The following is a 25,074-nucleotide window of genomic DNA, read 5'->3' as shown; positions in this document are numbered from 1 at the left end:
GTCTTTCAGAACGCATCCAGGTCCTGGCACGGTGTCTGCTGCAAAAGGGGGAGTGTCAGCCAACCACTATGGACCAGGTTGGGCAAATCTTTTGCTGCTATCTCAGATTTTTTTTTTCTTGCTGAGCGTTGAGATGAGTGCTGTAATAATCTTCGGGAAGTTTATCACGTTGGATCAGATTTGTGTATTCAGCTAGCGTATGCAGCAAACTGGCTTAAAGATGAGTTTCTTGCTGTGTTGCAAGTCATTCTGATGGATGTCTGGATAATTGTCCTATCTGCATATGCAAAAAGGAGAAGGAAATTATTAGATCCCTGGCCTTATTTAAAGGAGTGAAGGTTGTTCTGAAGATCTAGAGGGAGGAGATTGACATAGCTAAGATACATTTAAATCAAATCAGTAAATTAATCAACATCTTGTTATGGTTGCATAGTGTGCTAGATTTAATTAGGGGGAAAAAAGGAACTGATGTGTATATATATGTGTCTGTATTTGGAGGAATAATTCAATATGGCTGGACTGTGTGATCGCCTGAGATACGTGAGGGAAACAGGCCAGAGGATGGGTAAGTTTGCCACCGTCTGCACCATCTGCCAGTGGGAGATGCAGATGGATTCAAAGCTCAAGACGCCTCTGACCAGAGCCACATCGGCAGCTCTCACTGCTTTCCGCTGATTTGATGTCTGTGTATATGTTTCAGGATTTTGCTGTTTTGAAAAGACCTATGGCTCCGTTTCTCTGTTTCTCACTTAATTTCATTGATGAATTGCTCAGTGCTGCTACTCCTTATCCTTGGCTTGGAATCTTCAGTCCCTGAGTTTGTTTTCTCATTTAGTGGGAAGATATTGGAGCAGGTGGAAGTAATCTTTGGTGCTTCTCTCAACTGCTTTTTTATTTTTCTTTGAAGCTATATTTTGGAAGTTAAGGACTTAGATTTCAAAGTGGCTCCTGAACAAGTGCCTCAGTCCGGAACTGGATACTTAAATCAGCAACAATTGCATCACCTGAAGGAAATCTTGCTGATGCCAGCCTGGAATTAAACACACTGAAATATGTCCCCAGCTGGGAGATGGAGAATCTTTTTGTGTTTTCCTGGTGTTGCACAGCTTTTCTTGATCAGAACAGTTAAAAGTATGAGAGCTTTCCCATTTCAGGGAGTGAAGTGTGCTGTCGAGACACTCCTCGGTAGAGCAGCACATTGGCGTGGCACAGCACAGCCAGGCAGCGACAACCTTGCTTAGTCCTGGGCAGATCTGGAGAGTAGTGTGGGCTGGATGTGACCATCCTGCTTCTGTCCTGCAGATCCAGCTTGCCCAGTACCTTTTTGGGCATCTCTATACCCAGCTGACTTCAGTCGTACAGACATGCAGTAACCCGCTTTTGCACAAGCTCCTTTGCTAAAAGGCTGAGTGACTCGAAAGGCTGTTTTCATCGCTTCCTCCGTGTCCTGGTTTCGGCTGGGATAGGGTTAAATTTCTTCCTAGTGCTGTGTTTTGGATTTAGTATGAGGAGAATGTTGATAACACACTGATGTTTTCAGTTGTTGCTAAGTGCCCTCCTAGTCCAAGGACAGCTCCCATGCCTACTGACTGAGCTAGGTACACAAGATGGGCGGGAACATAATCAGGACAGCCAGCCCAGCTGGCCAATGGGGTATTCCATACCATGTGACGTCATGCTCAGTGTATGAAGGCTAGGCGTGATCCAGGAAGTACCGATCGCTACTTGGTTATCGGTCAGCGCGGGTGGTGAGCAATTGCATTGTGCATCACTCATTTTGTATATTTTATCATTATCATTATTATTTTCCCTTCTTCTGTTCTATTAAACTGTCTTTATCTCAACCCATAAGTTTTTCTCACTCTTACCCTTCCGATTCTCTCCCCGTCCCGCTGGGGGTGGAAGGGGTGAGTGAGCGGCTGCGTGGTATTTGGCTGCCTGCCAGGTTAAACCACGACAGTCCGAGACTCGTGTATGTGCTGGGATCGCCAAGGATGATACTCACCTTCAAGGAAAGAAGTGATGTATAAAAATACTTATTTTGAGTAAACCCTGTGCCGGTTTTGAAACCGATGCTTGTTTGATATGTGCCGGGAGGGATCTGTTATCGTGGTACCGATTAGGAAAGCCAAACTAGACATGATGAAGCTCACCAGGAAACGCCTGAGCGTGCCAGCTTCAGCAACGATCGCAGGCGTTGGCAAGACGGCGCAAATACGCAGCAGCTGTTGGCCTCTTTCCATGGTATCCATGTTAAGCATCTTTGTATTGGAGGAGATTTGAAAGTTCTCTGAACACCACTGGGAAACCCTCTGTGGTTTGGCTGCCTTAAGTGCTTGTGATGCTCTTTTCTTCCCCAGCATAGCTGCTCCAGATTATTTGATCTGCTGTTTTGGATAGTCATGGGATTGATGGCTCTGCAATAAAGTCAGACTTCCAGCAAACGCTGCTCTGTTTCAGCATGCTGCTCTTTGTTTTCTAAGATAATAGGAGTGATTAATTACTTTTGAAAGTTACTTCTTTTCCCCTCTCTATTGAAATGGACCAAATAAAGCCAAGGAGAAGGAAAGAATGTACCCATCTGGTTTACCTAGCAGGACATCAACGTTGTCAAAGACTGCCATGCTCAACCCATGTCGGGAAAGTCCAATGACACCTGTCCAAAGTTGAAGTCGAGTGTTTCAGATGTGTAGCAGCCACCATGACTGTCACTTGCATCTCAGTGGCTAAGTGGTTTTACATAGAAAATATTCCAAGTGGGAAGGTGACGTTCAGGTGAGCCAAGGGCAATGCAAGGCTTTTAAGCATCTGCTTTTCTCTGAGTGCAACTAACTGGGATGGAGTAGATGCTCTTACCACAGCAGTACTGGGTTTTACTGCAGGATTTGTTGTTGCTAAACTTATTTTAAAACCATTTTCAACTGTTACTTGAGCTTTTTGCAGTGCTAGTGCATTTTTGGAAACGGTTTCCTTCTGTCTGCAACTGCCCACTCCTATCTGAGGTGCTGAATTGTCCTTCCCTTGCTGCATTGTTTGGAGTCTCCAATTCTGTAAGAGATCACGTTATGCAAAATTAGTAGAAGTTGTGTCAAATATTGTTCTCAAATGATGTTAGTACTTAATTGGCAGTCTGTTACTTGATCTCTTTCACTGGCCTCCAGGACTCTGCTTTCCCATTATTGTTAGTTTTAGGGAATATTTTAATGACTCAAATTTCTTATACTGGTGGCCACCGTGGTGGCGATGATGAAATAACCTACAAAAGCTGGATGACCTTAGGAACCGGAGTAAAAGAAAGGGGATGAAATTCAGTAGCACTAAATGCAGGGTCATGCACCTGGGGATTGATAACAGAAATTTCAGCTCTAAACTAGGAGCTAATCAATTGGAAATGATGGAGGATAAGAAGTGGTGCTAGTTGATTACAGAATGACTGCGGGCTGCCAAAGCGATGCTGCTCGGAAAAAGGCAAATGCGACCCAGGCAGGGTGTTTGTAGCAGAGACTGAAAATATTAATGTCCCTGTACAAGTCTCTGATTAGAAGTCATCTGAAATACTGAATGCAGTTTCTGGCTGCTTATATTGAGGGGAAAAAAAGACTATTTCATGCCGGAGTAAAGTAGTCTGAAAGGTGATACAGTTGCTTACAAAAGGGTATCGGGCACCTTGAAGGGGTGGAATAGAGCTGTTGGCTGCAAAATGGTGTTGCCACAGATAGGAATAAACTGGCCCAAAAATAAATTTAATCTGGAAATTGGAGAAAGGTTTCAAACAAGTAGAGAAGTGAGGTCTGATGGGTGAAGGCAAGAAGCTTGATTTGAGCATGAGATAGGTGTGAAGGGGGAGATGCGGGGGGTTGTATTCAGAGGAGCTGAAGGGTGAACTTAATGACCCTGGAAATCCTTTCCAGTTTTTTGTCCTCATTTGACATGCTTCAGGTTTTTAGTTCAGTTTGTATTTAAATGGGGGGATTTCAAAGCAATTACAGGGAAGACTTGCTGGAATCATCCAGAGTTTTCTGTTGTTGGTTATAGCTGCAAATGGAAGAAATGTTATATTTATTTTAGAAAACAGCTACTGCTGTTGTCTCTTATAGAAACCAATACATTTTTGTTGTTACTGAAGCGTTCTTGAAGACTGAGAAATGATGAAATCTTTAATAACTTTGTGCTTGCCTGCATTCTCCTGGGCTTGTAGCAAATATCAGGTGTTCGCAGTGCTGTTGAAATTAGCTTGAAACAGAAGGTGTATCGTACAAAAAAAAAAACGCAAATAAAAATCCTCCAAAACCACAAAAGTCAAGACTGGCAGATGACTTTGAAACAGTCCATAATCACTGAGCCTGTAACTAAGAAAGTGCTGTCTGCATTCAAGAGCTCTAGTTAGTCTAGAAGGAAAAAAAAAAAAAAGCCGAAAGAACCAGAATTAAATAATGAAAGAGCTAAAAATGCCTTGGTTTTGTAATGTAGATGAAGGCAAGGTGTCATGACAGGAACACATTTACATGTTAGAATTATTTAATTATCGTATCTTGTCCTCTAAAGAAGCAAAACGATCATGAATATTCATGTCTTCAATTAAAATATTAATAGCAGACTGAGACTTTGGTTTTTAGGTCTCCAAACACCCATAAACAGTTTTATTTAAATGCAATGAAGAGTGGAGGTCGAAAAGGAATTGCCTTTTTGTTCTCAGGTTGCAGGAGGCTGGCGTTCTCCTTGAAGACAGAAGGACGTTATTTGCTCTGCATTTGCTCCCTGCTCGTTTTTGAAAGGAGCCTTGTGGGTGCCTGGCTGTGCCCCCGCGTCTGGCTGTAGCTGCTTGCTGCTGCGACAGCATCCCGTAGCCGTGCTGAGGACTTGGGGAGATTAATTTACCCTTAAATGCAGACGTGAAACCACCATCAAACACATTGCAGTGACGTTATGTTTGCATTTTCAGTCTGTAGGTGCAAGCTACTGCTTCTGCCTATATCTCTGCAGGACAGCTTTTTCTTGCAGCTGTTGGCTGGTTTTGGTGATCTGTAGTATCTTCAGCTGTACCCATTCACTTCTTCTCCAGTGTCAGTCAATGAGCATGTTTTGGTGTCATCAAAGAAATTAAATTAAACCATCCTGCTGGCTTTAAATTAAGGAAGTTGAAGGTTTCATTGGTAACTAAATGTATCCGGTCGCAGGCAGCTAGTAAATATTTCTAGCTTGTAAATAGTTTTAAAAAAGAGAATGAAAGTCTTAAAATAGTAACACATAATGAAGGGTTGCTCCAGAAGTATTCAACTAACCCTGACAACTGCTTTTGCTAATAAAGAGCAATTCCTTAAGAATAACCAGACAGAAGAGATCCAGCACTTTTTTATTTATCAGCAGGGAGGAGGGCGTACGTCTCATTTATATGAAGAAAAATAATTAAACTGTTCAGGGTGAACAATTAACTGAATGGATACAAGCCTTTTGGCTGTTACTTTGTGTGCAACTGAGCGTACTGTAGAAATAACTGACAATGTGCTGGTTTGTGTTTAAGTTAGAGGCTGTGGCTCTCTTTCAGCTAAAAACAGACATCTCGGGGTTGGATCGGAAAGCAGGAGGGGCTCGCCTGGCCCCAGCGGCAACGGATGTGGGGTCTGATGCAGCATCCGTAGAGGGTCCATTTGGAGTTATCTCAGAGGCTCATTGGTGACCTTAATGTCTTAAAGGAAATTGTGATAGAGAAGATTGGACACGCCGCGGTGTGTGTTTGGGTTTTGCAATGTGTTGATCAGCAGCTCCACTCCCTGTGATGAATCTGCATCTTGCTCCTTCTGTTGCAAAAGCTCAGATGCTACGAGGACCAATGCACTAGAAGTACATATGTAATCAATCATATCTTCTGGCTTTAATAAGGGGAAGCAAATTCTGACACCGGCTTGATTTAGAATTTTATTTGATTTCATTTACTTTCTGTTGTCAATGCTTTTATTTGCAAATTCTTTATTGCCTTATGCATTATCTGTTATACGGACATGTACCACTGACAAAGCTACTAAAATAAAAATTATTTTCTTATTTGAATTTGACTGATTTTGCTAGTACTGCCAGGTAGAAAGTAAGCAAACCAGAAAGATCCCTTGGCTAACAAAACGAGATCAGTTTTCTCCCCTGGTCATAGAAGAGGGACATTGAACTCCAAAAGCTTTACGGTCATTGTTCTGTACAGACCCAATTTAATATAAAAGTTTTAGACTTCTGTCTAAAAAGGAGTATTTCTTACTTTTGTTAAAGCTCCTTTTCTCAAGAGCGTAGGTGGAAAATAGAGATATGTCTTTATAGATGCAAATGGATGATGGTGTACCCTCTGCCCATGGTCTGAGCTGCTGGAGGCAACGCCAGCTCCGTGCTGAAGGTCACATTCCTGCCTGGCACACTTCTGTGCCTGAGCTAATAACCCTCTTCTTCCTCCAATATCTGTAGGAACTCATCCATGTAGATATGCCCATAAAGAAATAAGTTTCAGTTGAGCCGACACCAACTTCTACAATATCTTGCCTTTTATAAGGATTTCATTGCATGAGGTGACTGAAGACTGTAGCATTTTGTATAAATGACCTGGCTAGTGAGCAAATGCTTGCTGTTCTGAAGAGAGTTGACTTCTTATAGTATTGTTGCTTATGGTGTAGATCTGGAAGGTGTGAAACACTGCGATATCAGAAGATTTTGTGCCTGAGAGCACTTGGGATGTCTCCTCTGTTTTACTGTTTTGGTGTGTGCCGGGGAGAGCCCAGGCCCATCTTTATGAAAGTTGCTGTTGTGTTCCCTCTTGGCCATCCCACCGCAGAACAAGCCACAAGTGCTTCAGCCACCTCGTATCCCAGCTGTGCTGAAGGCATCTGACAGTGCTTGAAATGAAGGTGATCTCCCACTGTTGGTATCCAGAGGGGTGTGTTTCGAGGGATGGGAAGCAACTACTGTGTACTTGTTTTACATCACCACCTCGATATCGCAGCTGTAAATCAGTGTCCGTTGTCCTAGGTGTGAATAAGCATGGGGTTTTGGTTTTTATTTTTTTTTAAAAAAAAAAAAGCTAGCTAGGTGGCACTGCCAAGCATATGAGGGACAGCATCCGAAATGGTTGCCGCCACAAAGGCTTTTGGAGGATTCAAGAGCATCTTTTGATTTGCTGAGCAAACTGTTGGGGAGCTTTTGAAGAGTGATTTAAAAGACAGAGGAAGGATGCCATAAATGGTAAGCGTCGAGGAGAACATTGAGATATTTTGAACTATTTCCATATTGAGCCATTTTGCAGGTTTTGGTGGCAAGATTCAGACCTTTTTGTTTGCAAAGAGTTAAATGCAGTTCTTGACAGCTAGGGCATGAATGCTGCATAGACATTCTTGCATTTGTTTTGAACTTTAAAAAAACAACAGTCTGATTAGTTGGAGCACGTTTTCCCTGAGGGAAGACTATAGAGTGTAATTTCATTACAAAATATAGTGCTTGGAGATGAACTGGAGTTGGATTTTTTTTTTCTTGCCTTACCCTAAGGGATTTGACATTTCTATTTCTTGACATTTCTCTCATTGTTAGACTAGCTTCTTTTGCTGCTTTTTTTTTTTTTCCTCTTCCCCTGGTGAAACTGTAGCTGTCTCCTTGAAGCTTGGAGTGTCTTTTCTTGTAGGTAAAACTGGTAATAGTTTGAATTAGTTCAACAAGCAGATGGTTGGAAAAGGATGCTACGCTATAGTGTGTAAGTGAGTAGCACTGGGACATGTGATCTATTGCCAAAAAAAAGAATAAAGCAATAGTCCCTTGAACATGAGTAGGTTTAAAACTGTCATTAGGAAAGGATGTTATGTGGTAAAAAGAGAGATGTAAAAATAGTAACGGGTTACTCAGAGGTCTGGCTTAAGGTATGTTAAGTACATCAAAAGTAGCACCTGAGACAATTTTGTTCCTGGAGCCCATTATTTTAAGAACAATGGATGCTTGTATGATGTTTTTCTGATTTCAGTCGCTTCTCTTCACCGTTCTTTTCTGCAGACTTTGAGTTAAGTGGTAGCGTAGCAAGCCAGCTCATCTAGTGCATTGGAGGCTTTGTCATTTATTCGCGGGGGAACAGAGTAGATATTTTTCCACCTTCATCTGCAGTGATCCCATGAAAGGCATGTCACGTTGCATTCTGGTCATGGGCAACAGTCTTCTGGCAGAGTTTACAGCATTACAGCTATTCACAGCTTTCTGCCAAGGCAGCGATGTCGGTTAGGGATGTTAGGGAGTCTTATCCTCTACAACCGAAGTCCCCGCCATAATCATAGCTCTACAGGCAAAGCTATAGTTTTAACCTGTTATTGCATGGCTCACTTTGCTTTAATGGTATAAAGCTATTTTACATTAGACAGAGGTCATTGTTTGAGACCAGGTGGTTTCCAGCCTTATTTTGATTCCTCCTAATATTTCTCCTGGTCAAGTACAACGGGGTTTTTTTTGCAGTGAGGGGAAAATCTTCTCACCACCAGCTGATGGTGAGAGGCACAGAGTCATCTTGATGCCTTAATCCTTTGATTTTCACTGCTCTGAAAAAAAGCCTGGAAAACTGAGCCAAGCATCAGCCCTACAAAAAAAATCCCATTATTAAAAGGGATATAAATTCCTTCTTAAGAAAGAACAAACCACATTTTGCTGGTACTCTTATTGCTTTAATTCGTATTTAATTTTATAGGTTGAAGCGTGGTCATCGTGATTGCCAAGCACGTGCTTGTTGGGCTCCTCCGCTTGCTGGCGGCTGCTGGGGTGCAGCGGACAGTGGGGATGGGTGCCTGCCCGCTGCTCGGCGCCAGCCCAGAACTTCTTTCTTGATGCCCCGCAACACAGCGCCTTGCCCTAGGACTACGATACAGATCTCAAAATTCGGTGGGAGGTGGGAAACCTTTTAGATCTGCAGCTTCTCCTGTGTTGTGGGACCCTTTGTATTACTGAGCGTCGCTCCGAATAACACAACCCTTTTCCTGTGTTATAGTTTGGCTGCTTTCCTCAGTTGTAAGTAGCCCTCATAGGGGAAGAATGGAAGGGGGGAGGTGTTCTCTGAATACTCCCTCCGTCAGATAAGGCTTCTTCTGCTTCTGATTTTTCTTGATGAACAGTAGTTTTCAAAGTAAGTTTTGTGGCTGTTTGAAGCTGAAAGGTTAGGACCGCTGCAGAGGGGGACCTCTGAACTCAGTACTCCTTTCAGATGCAGAATGGCTTACATCTATTTTTAAAGAGAGAACGATGGATTTGCAGACTGCAGGTATAGGTGGTACAACACAGCTTGGAGATTGCGTTGTCCAGACTTTTCAATGTTACTGCAAGAAGCAGCTTCCACGCTTAGGGAATGTACTCCGAGCACAGGAATACCTTTGGTTTGCGCCCGTTCCTCTGCCTTCTTTTAAAGTATGCACTTGGTGCCAAGTTTAATTTTTGCTTTTGCCGTTTCTAGTTGCTCTGTACTAGTGTGTGCGCTTCTGCTTCTTGTGGTTGAACACAAGAGCACGTATTTCTTCTAACTGTGAAATTATAATACAAAGTATTCCAAGATGTAGGTACGACTCTACCGAGCTAGACAGATATTATTGATAGAGCCTGCTGAAAGCACAATTTTTTTTTTTTCCCCCATGAAGCTGAAACATTCAAATCTTGGCTTCTTTAGCCTGTGACTGTTGAATGCTTTTAAGTAAAATTTAAAATAAGAAAATTGTTAGTACTTGAATAGTTTTTTCAACATGTACCTTTTGCGCTTTTCGTATCCTTGATCTCTGCACAGCAGTAGAAACAAGTAAAAAGAAAAAATAATTTAAAGAACTGTCTGAAGAAATTTCTGTAAAACAGGGCTCGTAGGAGTTCTTGGTCATTGCTTAGGAGAAATCTTAAGCTTCCTGTCTATAGAAATGTACAGAAATATATATGGAAAGGACCGGTCATTCTTCTTTCTAGAGTTTGTTATATTAGATACAACGTGATTCTGACATACTGGCTCCTATGAAATTGTGTTTTATTAAAGTCGCCAGGTTATTCTTGTGCTAGCAATGGCTTTGATTAAGCACTGTATTAGGGTCATATCCTAGAATAACGACATTTCTAAATCCCTGGCTGCATTTGAAAGAATTGTGATTAAAGTTCTGGCTGTTTTCCTGCAATTGCTAATGTCTGCTGAGGGTTGAGTTACCCTCCTTTCTATTGGCGCTTGAGTTCTGTTACAGCCCCATGCCATTTCGTGCCAATATCAGTGACAGTCTCTGGGGGGAAGCGGTTTTGCATTAAAATGCAAGAAGTAAAAGCTGTAGCAAAATTAACACAGGGGTCTAGAATTTCCAGTGCGACTTAATAGCCGTGGTGTTGGTTGTTTTCTAAAGTCTAATTCATCTTTGATTGAATTTCAGGCAAAACAAAGCAAGGAGGATAAGGAGGTGGGGAAACCCATCTAAAAGAGATTATGGATGAACAGGTTGAAAAATGCCGCCTGACAGGTCATACTCTGAGCAATCTGATAATTTCTGCTGGCACAGGGAGTTGTTTTGTGCATTTTGTGCACTGGCATGGACAATCCATTTTGGTTCCCTTGGGGAAAACCCATGTTATTAGTAGGGATCATTCTGCATATTGCTGGAAAATGAATTAATTCACACTAGCGTATGCGCAGATGAGGAATAAGGACATTCTTTTGTTGTTACAAATTTATAGAGGCATCGCAGTGTTGAATAACCAAGTAGGGTTTATTTTGCTTTGGTTTACATGCCAGATTTGTAACATTTTCAAGACTTGTCAAAAGATTGGCAAATTTATCTCCATTAGAACTGATGCATTCATTAATACGTGGAAAACAAGTTTATGACAGCTTTCTTGGACAGCACGATGGTTACTGTAGTCCCAGCTACGTGCAGTTTCTAAATCCTCAGTTTCCTTCCTGTGTGCCCATGTTAAAAAATTACTTCTGTAGGTGTATACTTCTTCTAGAAGACCGTACAACGTTTTGCACTGTTTATTTCATTATTTCTCATACCAGGCCCATAAGAGGGGCTATAGCAAACCTGCCCCATCTCAGAAGTGGGTGAGTGGAGATGCAGCCTTGTCCAACGTCATGCCACGAGCCTGCGGCCTCGCCAGATGTATCTTGCTGTAACTACCGATTCCTTTGTCTAAAATGGCCGTGAACTTTTAAGTATTAAAAAGGAAGATGAAATGTGGGATGTTTTAGAGTTAAACAGTTTATAAGAATATAGAACAATAAATGACTGTATGTCAAGAAATATCTTTGTTTTATTTCACTTGCTTTCTCTGTTTGCTCACTGCTTTTTTTCTTCTGACATTAAAACTGAATAGAAAACATGGCAGGAATATAAAAAATTCAGGTAGGAGCCATTTGCCACTACAGGAGATAAGATAAAGAAAGCAAGCTTCAAGAAGAAAATAGTTGAAAAGTGAATGCAGTGTGTAAGTAATCACAGTTCATTAGCTCTAGCGTGTTTTCTGGCTTCGGATAAGGATTTATGCTGCAGCCACGCTTTGGAAGAGCTTACATCTGTACACAGTAGTTTTAGGGAAACCAACAAAATAGTAAATATGCAAGCTGACAAATACATTAATCAAAGTGCCTGCTGCTGAGTCGCGTGGCCTGGGAAAAAAAAAAGAGGAGAAAGAACAGTATGCATTTTAAACAATTTCTGTAGCTGAAAGGAGACTTTACATATGTGGCTGACACGCTGATCAAATGATAAAGTAGAGTCAAATTGAACCTCAACCTTTTGTACAGCCTGTGAAAGTGAAGGCACGCTGCACTTTTTCAAGGCAGATGGAGTGTGAGCAACTAATAAATCAGGTTTTGAAACATTAAAGAGCAACTTATTTAAATGCATATGGTGTTGGATCTCAGACAAGACAGTATAGGAGAGCGTAAAAGGATTGGGCATGGGAACATCAGCAGAACAATATGTCTGCACCAGCTACGTGACTGCATCCAAATCGGCTTCTTGTACTGAGGTCCTGCTATGAAGTAAATGAAAGGTAGTGACAGTTGGTCAAAAGCAAGCAGGAGAAGCCGTTTCAGGCAGAAATTTCAGGCAGGGAATGGAATAGGTGGTGCAGTCAGTTTGGTAGGTTGGAGCCATATTCTGTGTTAAATGGAAAGCTGAAGTCTAAGCATGACTTCAAAAACAGTGAATAAAACCTTTGTTCCTTCTTGTCTACAGCATTTCTCAAAACAGCTTTACCAGGGGAAGGTTGGAGTCACTCTTTCAATTCCCCTTTTGGGAAACTGAAACCTGATCAGGGTCACAGAGGCCAGATCAGAGCCATGACTTGAATCCAGATCTGCAGTTGGGCGCTAGTAAAAACTTTGATGTGAAGTCTGGGTTGCATGATCCGCATCAGCTGCCTGTTGGTTTCTGGATGGATTTTGAAGATTTTGATAGCGATGTGTAGTCTCATGGCTGGGAACTCTGTACCTGTACAGAACTAAATGCCACGCTGCTGTCATCACGGTGAGTAGGACTCGTGCTTGTGCTCCCTTTGAGCAGAGAGGCGATTTGTGGCAGTATTGCCTCTCCTGCTTTTGGAAATTATTTTTCCTTCAGCACGGTTTGAAGCCGAGTGTGTGCTCTACGAACTTGAACACAAGCTTACAGCTTCCCTTCTTTCCCAGTTTTATACCTGGAAGGGACTTGTGATGGTCCAGCCGTCAGACTTGACGTGACTTCAGTTGGGATTTTTAGATCGTTGTGGTGACTGACGTGGTCCCAACCCCACAGCAAACAGGGTTGGTGCATATTTTGGAAGCTCTGGACTCCTGTGTCTGTACTAGGCCCCCGGCACAAGAGCTCCATTGCTCCATGAGGCAGACTGAGAACCAGCGAGGAGCCCTGCCCGAATTTCTGCACACTTGTGGTTTTCCAGTGAAAGCTTGTTAGGTTGGAAAGCTGCTCTGCAACCCGTGTTAGGGAGCGTCCGCCCAAACGCCGCTTCTGGGAGAATTGCTGAGATATTTTTTCGCTTAAGGAAATCCTATGGAAATGAAATGTGATGTACTTTATAACCTTAAAGGTCAGCTTCCTTGTCTTTCTTCCCCCACTTCACATCTTTTTCATCTTAATTCCCACCCCACCTCTCTATCAAAGAAGAAAAATATTCACAAACAAACTGAACAGATCAAAGTACATAGTCCATGTGGATTTAGGCTGTACCTGGCTACGGCAGTGTCGGTGTCTCCTGTGCAGAGCTCAGTGCCAGTGACAGGTGATGGACAGGCTGGAAGCTGGGAGCAGCCTACTGCCCTTTGAGAGCGTTAATCATCTCAGAGCTCCCTTCCTACCGCTGCAGAGCCTCGCCCCAAGGACTGACAGCCAGTATTTTACAAGTAGTTAGCCACCTAATTCCCATTGATTTTGGGTCTCTTGTAGTGCCGATGTCATCGTCTCTCTGATCTCTGTTGATTTTGGTAGAAGACAGGGTGCCTATGTGTTTTTAAACATCAGTCCCTTACTCCTGATGGCCTGGTCTATAAATTCACAGCTTCCATGATTAAAAAAAGAACGCGTGATTGAGAAGCAAACAAGAAATGCAATCTTTCCTTTGTCAGAAACCTTTGCTAAATTGCTTCTCCCCTCAAGCAAGGAAGTAATCAAGTATTGGCCGGAGCTTTTCCCTGTCTATCTTGATAACGTGTGGATTTTTTTTTTTTTTTGTCTGGTGCATCTCCCCTCTCTCCCTCCTGTTGAGAGAGAGGGAACAGGAGCTCCACGCGCCGTGTCAGCGGGCAGGTATGTCACTGCCACCCACTGCAGTTTGTGGGTGAAGAGGACAGAAGGAACATTCTTGCCACGTAGGAGCAGACAGAACAGTCTGCCTGAAATAATCCACTAGATGCCACTAGAAGATGAGATCTCTCTTGTCTAGTCCGTGGAATCCTGAAGTGGTTGGTGTCTGAAGGGCTTTCTAGAGGAATTCTGTAGCGTTCACTTCTAAATAACCTTTGCTTTACTTGGAGTGCTGAGTTTCAGTTCCAGTCGCATTGGCAAACCCATAACAGCTCCCGCGCGTAGTTCGTGGGAGTCCAGCAAGAAGGGAAGAGAACATGGCTCAGAAACAGAAAAGCGTTAACCCAGAGTTGACCTCCACCGGCAGGAAAGTGCAATGTTTCGAGGCTGTCTGCCAAACAGTATTCTTAGTAAAAGCGTAAGTCTTCAAAGACGGTGTTTGTTCAAAAGGAAGGGTCTATGGATTTGGAAGTTTAATGATTATTTTCTGTGGAGCTGGCTTGGAAGCACAGACTGGTTGAAACATGGGGCCGGACACTTCTGGGGTTTCTATTGTGTTTGTTCGCTTGGATAAACCTACTCAGCTTCAGGGAAGACCTATCTAGATTCTGTCGCACTGCTTGTAGGTCTGCCTGTCTAAGGTCAAGGCGCTTGAAGCGCTCACAAAAGCTAATTTTAGGTGCAGGATGCTGGATTCCCTATGTGCTTTGTTCCCTGGTGGAGACTGGTCTGGAGAGTGGACCAGATCCTTCCCCATCCCTTCCCTCTCCCCTGCTGAGGTCTGATGGCGTAGGAGAGCAAGCGCCAGGACGGCTGGTTGCTGAGCCCTTCGCTCCGGCATGCGCTGCACTGCGTGGGCTCTACTAAAGCAGGTATCTTCGAGCAGTTTGAAAAAAGGCCTGAATGCAGTTAAGTTTGATGATTCAAGACATGCAAAAGAATTTGAGAGAAGATCAATTATGTCTGTTTCCTGTAAAAAGAACTTAAATGCCCAGGCCGATACGTTGAATCTGCTGCGAATCAGTATAGCGAAAACAGGACCTGATGCTTGTGTTGTGTGCGGCTTGAAGTGGGTGCAGTTGTAAGACAATAGACTCCTAATGTACAGAGAAATATGAAAAAGGAGGAGACTTCCGTTCTAAACCCCCACAGTTATTGTTCCGTAGTGGCACAGATCGATCACTCTTTTCTTTTGTGCTCTGTTTTATGATAACTACCTGCTTTGCTCTCTTTGGGCAGCTGTTGCTGTCTCCCCTTTCATTCTAAAAGAAAAACTGTATTTCCATACCTTGAAGATAGTATACAGGTAATAGCTATATTGTTGATCTCCACATAATCAAGAACTTTTTGGAAGGACCGTAACATCTAACCTGGTTCCTTTTCTCCGATAAGTTTGCTCTGATGCTGACAGTGGAGGAGGTGGCATTGATTTGCAAGCTGTGTTGATTGCTTGATTGTTGTGGCTTCAAAGCCTGTTTCTTTATTCTTTTTACGGTAGCGCAGATTAACGTGAAGTGGCTCACTAGGAAAGGCGCTTTGATCACAGGTAGGTGCCGAAGAATTGTTCACTACGTGCCTGGAACCTGTTTAACTGAAAAGTTTGCAGCCTCGGAGAGATTAATGAAGTTGTCCTGTGCTGACACAGGGGATCGGAGGGGAAGAGAGCGAACAGAGTTTTGCCTACGGTCCTCACGGTTTTCGGGTGCTTGCTGTTTCCGTTGAGATCAAATTAATATTTCTTGGATGTTTTTGGAAAGGGGTTTACTTATTAGCCAAATATCTCTGCCTCTGAAAAATTTTTGTGTCTGATAGGGTTTAAAGTGTATCGGGGCTGAGGATGAAATGCATTAAGACAAATACAGCTCTGAAACAATGAGGTAATGTGTTTTGGTGCTCTGAAGTGACAGCGTAAGACATCTCACCTTTTAAAAGTACTCATATTAGAGACAGAGACCTTTCCTTACATTGTTGTTAAAAGAAAAAATTAAAAAATTACTTTATTACTTACTATGATTTTCAAGGATGCAAGCAGCCTCTTACAAGATGCTGAGCTACCTCCTCTCTGACGTCTTCACATCCTTCAAGGAACAGATCAAGAGAGTGAGTAGTGTGTGATTCTCTTCAGACATGTTGTTGAGGAGTAATAACTTCCATATAGATCTTGGACCTTTATAGAGAAAATTATTTCAATTTAAAAAAACCCCAAAACTAAACAAAACCCTAAAAATCTAGGAAAAGGAAATATAAACACTGTTATCATCTCTGGTTTTTTGGAGGTTTGTTTGTGGTTGGTTTTTTTTTAAAATTTAGTGGTAGAAAAGTTATCTTGATAAATGGGGAAATAGCAGGATGTGTCTCAGTGTGATCTTTTTTTACAAAGTAGGATCAAACCTTTTCTGTAGACATGGCTGTCCTTGGTTATAGAAGGTAACCAGCATTACATTAATTGCAAAATTACGGATCAGGAAACTCCTTGCAGTGTGTCTTTAAATGAGGAGCTGTGATTTGTGTTGATGGCATGTATCTAACTTAAGGTTTGCCTTCGGTACTGTTTCAGTACACAAAATAGGTATAGGAAGACCAAGAAGTTGTTTAATTCATTTGCAGAGCACTCTGAGACGCTTTCTGAAGAATGCTAATCCTTAGCATTTCTATACGTGCTTCAGTATGTTTTCCATACAGAGTAAATTAGCAAAGTCCAGGTATACCTTAAATTGTGGTGGGCAACTTTGACCTTGAGTTACTTCATGGCAGAAGAAACTCCCGTTTTTCTGGGGAGATTCCTTCTGGCACAAGAAATCTTGCCATCATCCTTCTGAGACCTGCTCTGTATGCAGATAACAGGACATCAGCAGTAAACCTGGGATATCCATGACGAATATTTAACTTTTTAAAATACTAGGCAGAATGGAAAACTTGAAGCACTCTTAATGTTTGTTCAGACTTTAAATGCATGCAGAGATTCTAGCTTTCTTGGTAATCTAATGCTTTTTCATATTGAAGCATGACATTTTAGGCTCCATTTCAGAAACATTGAGCTGCGTTACTAATGGACCCGTCTCTGACTCCCACTCGCAGCAGTATTCAGGTGGGCACACTTCATTGCTAGCACAGCGTGAGGATATGTATGTATGACAAATTGCACTTCACCTCAAAAGTTTTTCTTCTTTTTTTTTTTTTGGGTCTCATGATTTGTTACTAGGCAGATAAATCAGCAAGCTGGTGCTCTTCAGAAGGAACTGCTACAACAATAGTACTTTCTCAGCTGTTTGGGTTTTTTTCCTAGTGCCTATGAAATGCGGCTATTATAGTTTCTTGCCTTACACTAAAAAAAAACCCCCAAACTGTGCAACCCAAATGAAAGATTTCTGTAGTGTGGCGTTGCTGAAGCAATGATGTATACTCGGTCCAGATGGTTATTGGAGTGCTGTGTACATCACGATGTTGTACATCAGTGATCACGGATGGTTAGTCCCGTAGTCGGTGCTTATAGTGAGCTGTCATGGCAATAAAGTTGAGCACTTACATACAGTCGAAAACCTTCAGTGCTCACCGGGAATTAGTCTTTACTGCTCCTTTTCCCTAATGAGGCGGATAGTTTTCTTCTCTTGGAGTCTGCTCATGTGTATGTGGCGTGGTTTGGGACAGCCCAGCAGTACAGTATTTGCGTGCTTAGCTCTTGTTTGAGAGACTGTGCAAACTGCCTCTCTGATAATCAACTTGATAAGGAGGAAAAAAAAAACCCAACGGGCATTTTTTCCTTTCTTCACGCTCTTCCTTCATCTGGTACCTGTTTTCTGTGGAGCTGCCTGGTATTGGTTTCTTTGGATGAATGAGCATTCACCTCCCTGCAAGAGATGCTCTTGGTAGGAATCAATAAGGATGAAGGGATATTCACGGTGTATTTTTCTGGACATGTTTGTTGGGTCTCCAGCACAGGGCATCATCTGCAGCGGAGGTACCACGTTGGCTGGTCAATGTAAATGCACATTTTAGATCTTGATGTAGTCAGGGAGAGTCCCCTCTTGAGATTTCCCCTTGAATTTCCACTTGAATATCCAGGCAAAGACATCATAAGCTCTCTCTTGCTCCAGTTTGGGCTTTTCTCCAATGGCTGTCATAACAAAGCTGCTGCCTTGTGGATTGTGGTAAACGGCAGCATTTGCTTTTCTGTCCTGTGGCCGTGCAGGAATGGAGCTGTGCTGGTGTTGGGCTATGGCAGCTTCGTTCAGGGTCCATAGAGGTACGATGGCAGCGTCGAGAGAGGTAAGAGGTGCTGTGCAGGCTGCTGGCATTAGCAAGAACTGTTGCAATGCTGGGTTGTTGTTGGTATGTACGGGGCATCATCAGGAATAAGATTTACATCTCAGTGTATTTCATTTAAATACAAACAAAATTACTTTTCCTCGTAGCTTACACCTACAGGCAGAGCGTTCATTATTATTAATTGAAAGCTAAGAGCAGAGAAGATGTAAAAGCATATTTTTCTCTCAGTGCCAGTGTTCTGTTCTTCTCAAATCTCACATAATATGGCCAAGCAGATAAGACAGATTTGTTTTATTCCTTGCTATGGAGTTCATCCCAGTCAATAATATCGATTAGTGCAGGGTGACTTGACGTAACAAGAATAACACCCCTTTCTTAATTTGAGCCTGTATTTCCTAGTTCATGCCTCAGTAGTTCATGCTTGAATGAATTCTTCAATAAGTCAGTTAAGACACAGACCCCACTGGAAATTGCAGGGTCTGACATTAAAAGGGGAAATGAATGATTTTCTTTTCCTAGAAGTTGTGCCTCTTTTTTCCACCATTAAACTGTCACGTTGTGCAAGTTAACTATTTAAAATGCAAAATGAAATTCCTGAACTTTTTTTTTTTAAGAGCTACCTCTTTCTAAATATGATCAGTAAAGTTTTATAAACTCTGTTCTCAGCTGGCTCTTTGCACTTCATGAGTCCTTATGCTAGCGTAGACAGTATCAAGAAGCTCCGTGTCCTAACGACTCGTTTGGGAAGCTGAATCAGCTTGTGGAAATACTGCGACTGCAGGTATCCAGAGCTTGCATGCATTTCCCACTCCACAGGGAATTTAATATTGTTCCTTTTACTGGGGCACCGAAACAGCATCTTTGAATCGTCAGCAGTGCTGTGAATTCTTGTACAAAACACTCCTGGCCTGGAGGGACTGCTTAGGTATGGAAGAACTGGTGTCGGTGACCTGCTCGGTCCTCCACGTTGCTGTGCGGTTACTAACAGGAGGGTCAATTAAATCAAGTCATCAACGAGCTTTTTTTGTAGATTGGTTGCAGGTAATGGCCTAAAGCATATAAACTTCACTTTGAAAAGATCGGAGTCACTTACTCGTCGGTTGTGTTCTTCTTACACTTTCCGATTTGGAGACATTCTTCTTCTCGTTTCGAGGCAGACAGATGTCAGGGTCAAAAAATTCAATGATCTGCTGGTGGTGTTTTGATTTCAAGTACTTTGTCATTTTCCTGCCTACAAAGCTATCATAATAATGTGATTAGGTTCTGTATTTATTATTATTCAATCATTAATGAGAGTTCACATGCAAAATGAAAAGAACTTGATAACATTTCGGATATAGAGACTTTCCCCAAGTTCATAGTTGTGGTTATTTGAGGTTTTTAGCCCAAAACCACACTTGATAGGGTTACTTGTCAGATGATACCAGCAAGATGATGGGTCTGTGCTTTGGGACAAGGGAATATGACCAAAATACAGGGGACTATGTGCTGAATTGCTGCTAATTTCATAACGAGATTTTTTTTCTGATGCTGGCATTTGCTTATGTGCGGGGCATCTGGCCTGTTCTCCTAAAAATGTTTTCTTCTGGAAGGGTAACAAGAGGACTTTGTTATCAGGAGATGCAAGGGTTTCAGTGAATTGAGATTGGCCCTCCCCCCTTTTTTCTGTCTCAGTATCCTAATTTAAAGTATTTTGGTGTTAGGAGCTGCCTGTGGAAGTAACTTTGGTTCAGATGTGATGAGATGCAGATGGGTGTTTTCATGCCACTCCAAGTCCTTCGGTCTGGGCCTGAGGTGTATAAATAATGCTCTCTGAGCTTGTGTTTTACTACCAAGGAGTGTGCCAAACTCAACAGGTTTATTTTTCACGTAGCTGAGAGCCTGTTTGTACAGAACTGGAACTTGGGCAACAGAGACTTCTGCTAGGAAATTACAAGACTCTGCGTAGGACACGGACTCCTCAGAGACCCAGCAGTGTTAAATGTAATAAATAATTTAAAATGTCATGCCCTTGGCCATCAAAACCAAGCTACCTTCCAAGGGATTGAATGGTGGCATCATCAGTCGGAGGTGTGGGAGCCTTCCGTACAGCAATATGGAAGCAGCAAAATTCAGTGAAGCGCTGCTCTTAAAACCCTTTCCAAGCATGATGTGCTTCAAAAGACATCATATCACATGGACAAGACCTTGGGTGTTTATTACACAAGGTGAAGGCCCTTGTGCTTCTGAGAAAGGATAATTTAAGTGTGTGCTCATGTGCAAATTAAGAGCTGTTTGTTCGGTTTTGGGCTGTTCCAAAAGCTGCTAAAGTCACTGAAACTTCAGGCTGGAGGTCCCCATTTGTCAGTGGGGTGATGTTCTGAAGAACCGTGAGGCTCAAGCCTCTTAATGGTATCTGGGCATCTCTCACCTGGGTGACGGGTATCGTGTTAGCACCTCTGGGCAGTACGTTGGACTTCAGCCCAACTGCGAAATTCATCTCATGTGGCTGGGACACTCTTCTGCATTTGAAACTGGGTCCTGTGCTGTAGGAGACCTGCACTTACCAGTCTTTCTGCGATACTGTCACTAACTATGGAAAGAGGAGCCTAAAGTAATGTATAAATACTATCTGTATTGTTCCTATTGCATTAGGAGTACTTTCTCTGAGCAGAAAGAGAATAGAAAGAGCGTATCTTCACATTAATTACTGGTCTTTCACCAGGAATGAAGCATTTACAGACAGATCTAAGTGTTTAATTATCACTTACTATCTAAAATTCAAGGGATGTTCAGATCTGTTAGACAACTTGTTTCATGTTATTTTCCAGGAGGACCAGATGATAACTTAATTGAAGGTGGCGGATCCAAGTTTGTCTGCAAACCAGGAGCCAGGAACATTACCATCATCTTTCATCCCCTCCTCAGGTAAGTAAGGCTTTTCTACCTATTTCTACAGATGCAAATAATCAGAATAAGTAGAATTAACCTGCTTTCTTTCTGGGCACATTGCCACTTCTGAGATAACATCCCACAGCAATGGGCTTGCTGTAAAGTTGTTGATGTGCACGCATGTAAAAAGTAACCGCTAGTTGAGCTTGTTGCCGATGCTCTTTAATCTTTTCAAAATTAGCAAACCAAGTGGGATTGCTTGCTTGGGTGACCCCTTTTCGTTGAACAGTGTAATTTATTATTGACTCAAGTTGGGAAAAGTTTAGTTGCAGCCTGTCACAAATCGTTTATTGCTGACTGTCCATTATGCTTATTAAAAAGTCAGAAGGATACTTTATGAACTGCAAGGTAAGTTCATTCTTCGATAGAACAAGTATGGTCTATGGACTGCAAATGAAATGCCTGATCTGAAGTGCTGTGCCAGTTACTAAAATCTTAGAAATTCATAGCTCATCAAGGACTGCTGGAACTTTAAAACAGAGCAAGTCTGTAATAAGCCACTTCTCACCAGGTCACTCACCTCTGATACTTTAATTTTGCTCTTTTTACTTTGCAGTCTAACAGTTCGTCTTCTTAGTTTTGCCAGAATTAAATAATATGATGTTTTTCTTGGTTCACGTCAATCTTCCACCTCTGCTTTTTCCTTGCAGGGTTTTCCTTTATTGTCGGACATGTCCTTTCCTATTCGGTACTAGCACCTTTAGAGAGCATTTCCCTCCTTGGCTCTCTTGGGTTTGAATTACCCACTATCATGAGTCACTTAGGCAACAGGGCACATTTCTCCAGCGTTAAAAACAAGCAATAATAAAAAGTAGTTGGAATCTGATCCCCAGACGAAGGAATATTCTGACTGCTGTCTTGGTAGCTGAGAAATGTGGTTATTTGTGACTTCTCAGGAGTTAAAAATGCAGAAGGAAAGTGTGTAAATTCCTCCAAATTTAAATTTCTGATGTCATGACACTAGATATTGGAATAATCTTGAGAAAAGCACCTGTTGTGAGGACATATTAAAATTTGTTACGTTTCTTCGGAACTTTCCTTGAAAAAAGGGTTAAATACATTGTACACTCTTCATTTATTGCTAGATGCCAGTAATTAAATGGATAATTTCATAAGCACATTTTGTTTCAACCTCTTTCTCTTCTAAAATGGAAGAAATAGGTGACCCGCCTAGTGGATGAGGGAAAGGCAGTGGATGTGGTCTACTTGGACTTCAGTAAGGCCTTTGACACTGTCTCCCACAGCATTCTCCTAGAGAAGCTGGCGGCTCACGGCCTAGACAGGTACACTCTTCGCTGGGTAAAAAACTGGCTGGACGGCCGAGCCCAGAGAGTTGTGGTGAACGGAGTTAAATCCAGTTGGCGGCCGGTCACGAGCGGTGTTCCCCAGGGCTCAGTTTTGGGGCCGGTCCTGTTCAATATCTTCATCAATGATCTGGACGAGGGGATCGAGTGCTCCCTCAGTAAGTTTGCAGAGGACACCAAGTTGGGCGGGAGTGTTGATCTGCTGGAGGGTAGGAAGGCTCTGCAGAGGGACCTGGACAGGCTGGATCGATGGGCCGAGGCCAATGTATGAGATTCAACAAGGCCAAGTGCCGGGTCCTGCACTTCGGCCACAACAACCCCAGGCAACGCTACAGGCTTGGGGAAGAGTGGCTGGAAAGCTGCCCAGAGGAAAAGGACCTGGGGGTACTGGTTGACAGCCGGCTGAACATGAGCCGGCAGTGTGCTCAGGTCGCCAAGAAGGCCAACAGCATCCTGGCCTGTATCAGAAATAGTGTGGCCAGCAGGAATAGGGAGGTGATCGTGCCCCTGTACTCGGCACTGGTGAGGCCGCACCTCGAATACTGTGTTCAGTTTTGGGCCCCTCACTACAAGAAGGACATGGAGGTGCTGGAGCGCGTCCAGAGGAGGGCAACGAAGCTGGTGAAGGGCCTGGAGCACAAGTCTTATGAGGAGCGGCTGAGGGAACTGGGGTTGTTTAGCCTGGAGAAGAGGAGGCTGAGGGGAGACCTCATCGCACTCTACAACTACCTGAAAGGAGGGTGTAGCGAGGTGGGTGTTGGTCTCTTCTCCCAAGTAACTAGCGATAGGACAAGAGGAAATGGCCTCAAGTTGTGCCAAGGGAGGTTTAGATTGAACATTAGGAAAAATTTTTTTACTGAAAGAGTGGTCAGGCCTTGGAACAGGCTGCCCAGGGAAGTGGTGGAGTCACCATCCCTGGAGGTATTTAAAAGACGTTTAGATGAGGCCCTTAGGGACATGGTGTAGTGGGCATGGTGGTGTTGGGTTGACGGTTGGACACGATGATCTTAGAGGTCTTTTCCAACCTGTATGATTCTATGATTCTATTCTATGATTCTATGATTCTAAATGTGCTAAAAATAAATTTGCTAGAGCATAATTTATGGTTTTCAGCCATTTTATTATGAGAAAAGATGGACAATGGTTAAGATGCTATATGCTATTCAAGATATGACCACTATGATATGGACTTCAATCTCTTCATCTTTAATGAATTTACAGGCTTCCTTCAAGCACAAAGGGGGGTGGTGATGCGCTTATTTTTATTGATGAGGTACTTCACATTGATTTAGAAACTGGTGAAAATACTTCTTTCTTTCTATTTGCCTTCCTGCTTAATTTTCCCATTTTTTTTTGCCATCCGAGTCAAACATGAGTGCTGTGCTTTAAATAGCACTTCTCACAAACACTTCACTTTCATTACCAGCTTGCAAGGTAGGCAGTAGAAATAATTTGCTTCATAAAAAATAATTGCATCAAGATTAAGGTATCTGCGTACAATATATTTTTCATGCCAACCATCTGCAACATCTTAACTTCCTTGTGTTGAGTAGTTCATCAATGACTGCACGAAGAGAAAGAAAATACTCGGTGACCCAGCTTACCCTTTTCTCACTGCAGAATGGGGTGAGTTCGGGTGTAGGTGAAGACTGTAGAAACTTTTAAAATGTGATTTTTACCCACCTTAATAATCAACAGAGTAAATATTTAGCATGAGTCCTTGCTCTCTTAGTTTTAACTCGTGATCCTCAACTTCGGCGTGTTGAGGATGGAATGCAGCGTATCTGGGATGACCATAGGACTGGATTTCGTTTGGTGATAATGATTCCCTGCAGGGAATTTTGTTCCTGGTGGGAGTTGATAGCCGTGACCTGTCCTACCAGCAAACTGGTTTACCCGTTGACTCCTGTTAAAATTTGGCTATATGATGCTGGCTGTGGTTGTAAAATGCTGAATATAGTGGATTTGCTAAAATACTGATGTTTGCAATAATTTCTAGCACATCATCTTATGTGTGCATTCCTTGTTGGTTAGATCTTTGTCGCCCTCTTCTAGACGTTATTGTATTAAGTGTCAAGCTCTCGAGAATGTAATTGCTGCAGAGGTGTGAAGTTTTCACTTGCTTTATTTTCCATTTGTTGTCAAGGTTCTTTATGGCCTGCCTCAATCATCTTTCATCGATGTCGCTTGTACAGGCTTAAAATGAATCTGTTTTGAATTCAAAATGATCAATATTTTATTTAGAAGGGTGGAGGGGTTTTTTTGTTATTTTTATCAAGTTCACATAAATATGTTGACAGAGAGGTTTTAGCACTGTATGGGCCAGCTGATTTTATTAGAAAGCTGACTGCTTCTAAAAGTATTAAGCTAACTGGATCACTGAGAAACCAGACACTGGTGTGATGATTTAAAGCCTGAGCATCGCATTAAGTGATGGCTTTAAAATGTAATTCAGCGCAGTAATGTTAGGTGGAGAGTTGTAACTGGAGCATTCATATTCATCAGTCTGAATTTCTCTTTTTTTGTACTGCTGATATGAAAAGTGCCATTGTCTATCACATCAGAGAGTTGCACAATCACAGTGTTAAGTTTACTGGTTATAATAGCCTTTTTTTGGATCCTTTTTTATTTAGAAACTGAGGTTGAGCTTGGCTCCAGATCCTTTTGAAGAAGACAGAGTCAGCAGGCTTCCAGGGGGCTGTAAATTAACCTCCATATCTCCAGTAATGAAAGTTTGTTTAGAGAAATGCTTAACTTACAACCATGGAGGGTGTAAGGGCAAATACATGGGAACGGTTTTCAAAGTCTTCCTTCAC

The 25,074-nt window shown here is 42.4% G+C and overlaps 1 protein-coding gene across 14 annotated transcripts in view; it reads left to right on the top strand.

The window, feature by feature from the left end:
• Positions 1-25,074, top strand: part of EXOC4 (exocyst complex component 4) — a 404,931-nt gene that overhangs the window by 169,451 nt on the left and 210,406 nt on the right. For 9 of the 14 annotated variants that reach the window (XM_075142390.1, XM_075142380.1, XM_075142401.1 and 6 more), the window contains one exon: positions 20,834-20,930. In XM_075142390.1, the coding sequence (XP_074998491.1) occupies positions 20,834-20,930 (97 nt within the window). Of the gene's footprint in view, positions 1-5,545; positions 6,511-11,011; positions 11,188-19,896; positions 19,965-20,833; positions 20,931-21,604; positions 22,078-24,891; positions 25,065-25,074 lie in introns of those variants that run through there. The other 5 variants (XM_075142468.1, XM_075142438.1, XM_075142504.1 and 2 more) reach the window with 5 other exon arrangements.

This window comes from Calonectris borealis, chromosome 1, assembly GCF_964195595.1.
Source record: "Calonectris borealis chromosome 1, bCalBor7.hap1.2, whole genome shotgun sequence".
NCBI classification, from domain to species: domain Eukaryota; kingdom Metazoa; phylum Chordata; class Aves; order Procellariiformes; family Procellariidae; genus Calonectris; species Calonectris borealis.
This window is presented reverse-complemented; position numbering and strand designations above follow the sequence as displayed.